A 1,247-nucleotide genomic window follows, 5' to 3' on the forward strand; every position below is an offset into this window, starting at 1 on the left:
CGTCTCCCCGGAGCTCCGAGAACAATGAGTCAACGACACGTCGCTCGGCAATTATCTCCCGACACGGCGACGGGCTCCGTTTTGAAATGCAAATTGTGTCTCTCCGTCGTTGATTGAGCGATGAGTCACATCGCCGTTTATAACATCTTCCTTTTATCTCTCTCCCTTTATTGTCTCTCTCCCTCCCTCTACCCCCCCCCCCCTCTCTCTCTCTCTCTCTGCTTCCGTCTGTCACTCTCCGCCTCTGTCTGTCTGTCTTGTCTGTCTGTCTGTCTTGTCTTGTCTTGTCTGTCGTCCTCCAGTCCAAGGAGTCGTCGTCCGTCCTGAGCTGTGACGTGTCCCCAGACGACAAGTACATAGTGACCGGCTCCGGAGACAAGAAGGCCACCGTCTACGAGGTTGTTTACTGAGAGCTGCCGGGACGCGACGGGGGGGATTGGGGGGGGGGGGGGGTCCTCCTCCTCCTCCTCCTCCTCCTCCTCCTGTATAGCAGCAGCAGCGGCGCCCCGGATCTCATCAGCACCACTTCTTTTTCTTCTCCCGCCTGGCCTGGCCTGGCCTGGCCTCGACGGTTCTCACACACGTCTGTGGAAGCTCGCACCCAATCACGCATGCACACACACACACACATGCCGCGCGCACACATGCACATCACACAAATCTCTCTGCCCAAGGATGACACGTGATGGAGAGAAAGAAAGCTGCATACGAGAGAGAGAGAGAGAGAGAGACAGAGAGAGAGAGGGAGAGTGAGATGGGGGGGGGGGGGTAGATAAGAGGACAAAGAACAGGGCCGGTGGAGCGTGAAGATAAAGACAGAAGGGAGAGAGGGAGAGAGGAAAGAGAAAACAAGAGGACGGGGAAATAAGGACGATAAAAGGAACGAGGAGCGAGAGAGAGGAAGAGCTGGCAGAGCGAGAGAGAGAGAGAGAGCGAGAGAGAGAGAGGGAGGGTAATTACGGCTGTTTCCTGATTAAGAGCTCAGTGAAAAGGAGGCCCCCAGAGGAGGAGGGGGAGGGGGAGGGGAGGGGGGGCACTGTGGGAGTAGCAGCAGCCAGGAGCACTGATACCACACAATCGATTCATTAGCCAGACGGCGGACGCCTTAATGAGGCCGACACCGCAGCCTCGCTATACGCTCTCCCCCAGCGAAGGGTGTCAGGGTCTGAGGAATGCTGACGTCCTCCTGACACGCGGGGCTTTGCACGCACACACACACACACACACACACACACACGTGTGTGTGC

General features: G+C 57.3%; 1 protein-coding gene across 1 annotated transcript in view; it reads left to right on the forward strand.

The window, feature by feature from the left end:
- The window catches only part of tle2b (TLE family member 2, transcriptional corepressor b), a gene marked incomplete at its 5' end in the record, with an annotated part of 40,102 nt that extends 39,363 nt beyond the window's left edge, over nt 1-739 (forward strand). Inside the window, one exon of the mRNA XM_080794639.1 lies at nt 303-739. Coding sequence (XP_080650765.1) covers nt 303-410 — 108 coding nt within the window. The remainder of the gene's footprint in view (nt 1-302) is intronic.
- Nucleotides 740-1,247: the final 508 nt, after the last annotated feature.

This window comes from Protomyctophum bolini, assembly GCF_963924005.1.
Source record: "Protomyctophum bolini genome assembly, contig: SCAFFOLD_274, whole genome shotgun sequence".
Classification (NCBI taxonomy): domain Eukaryota; kingdom Metazoa; phylum Chordata; class Actinopteri; order Myctophiformes; family Myctophidae; genus Protomyctophum; species Protomyctophum bolini.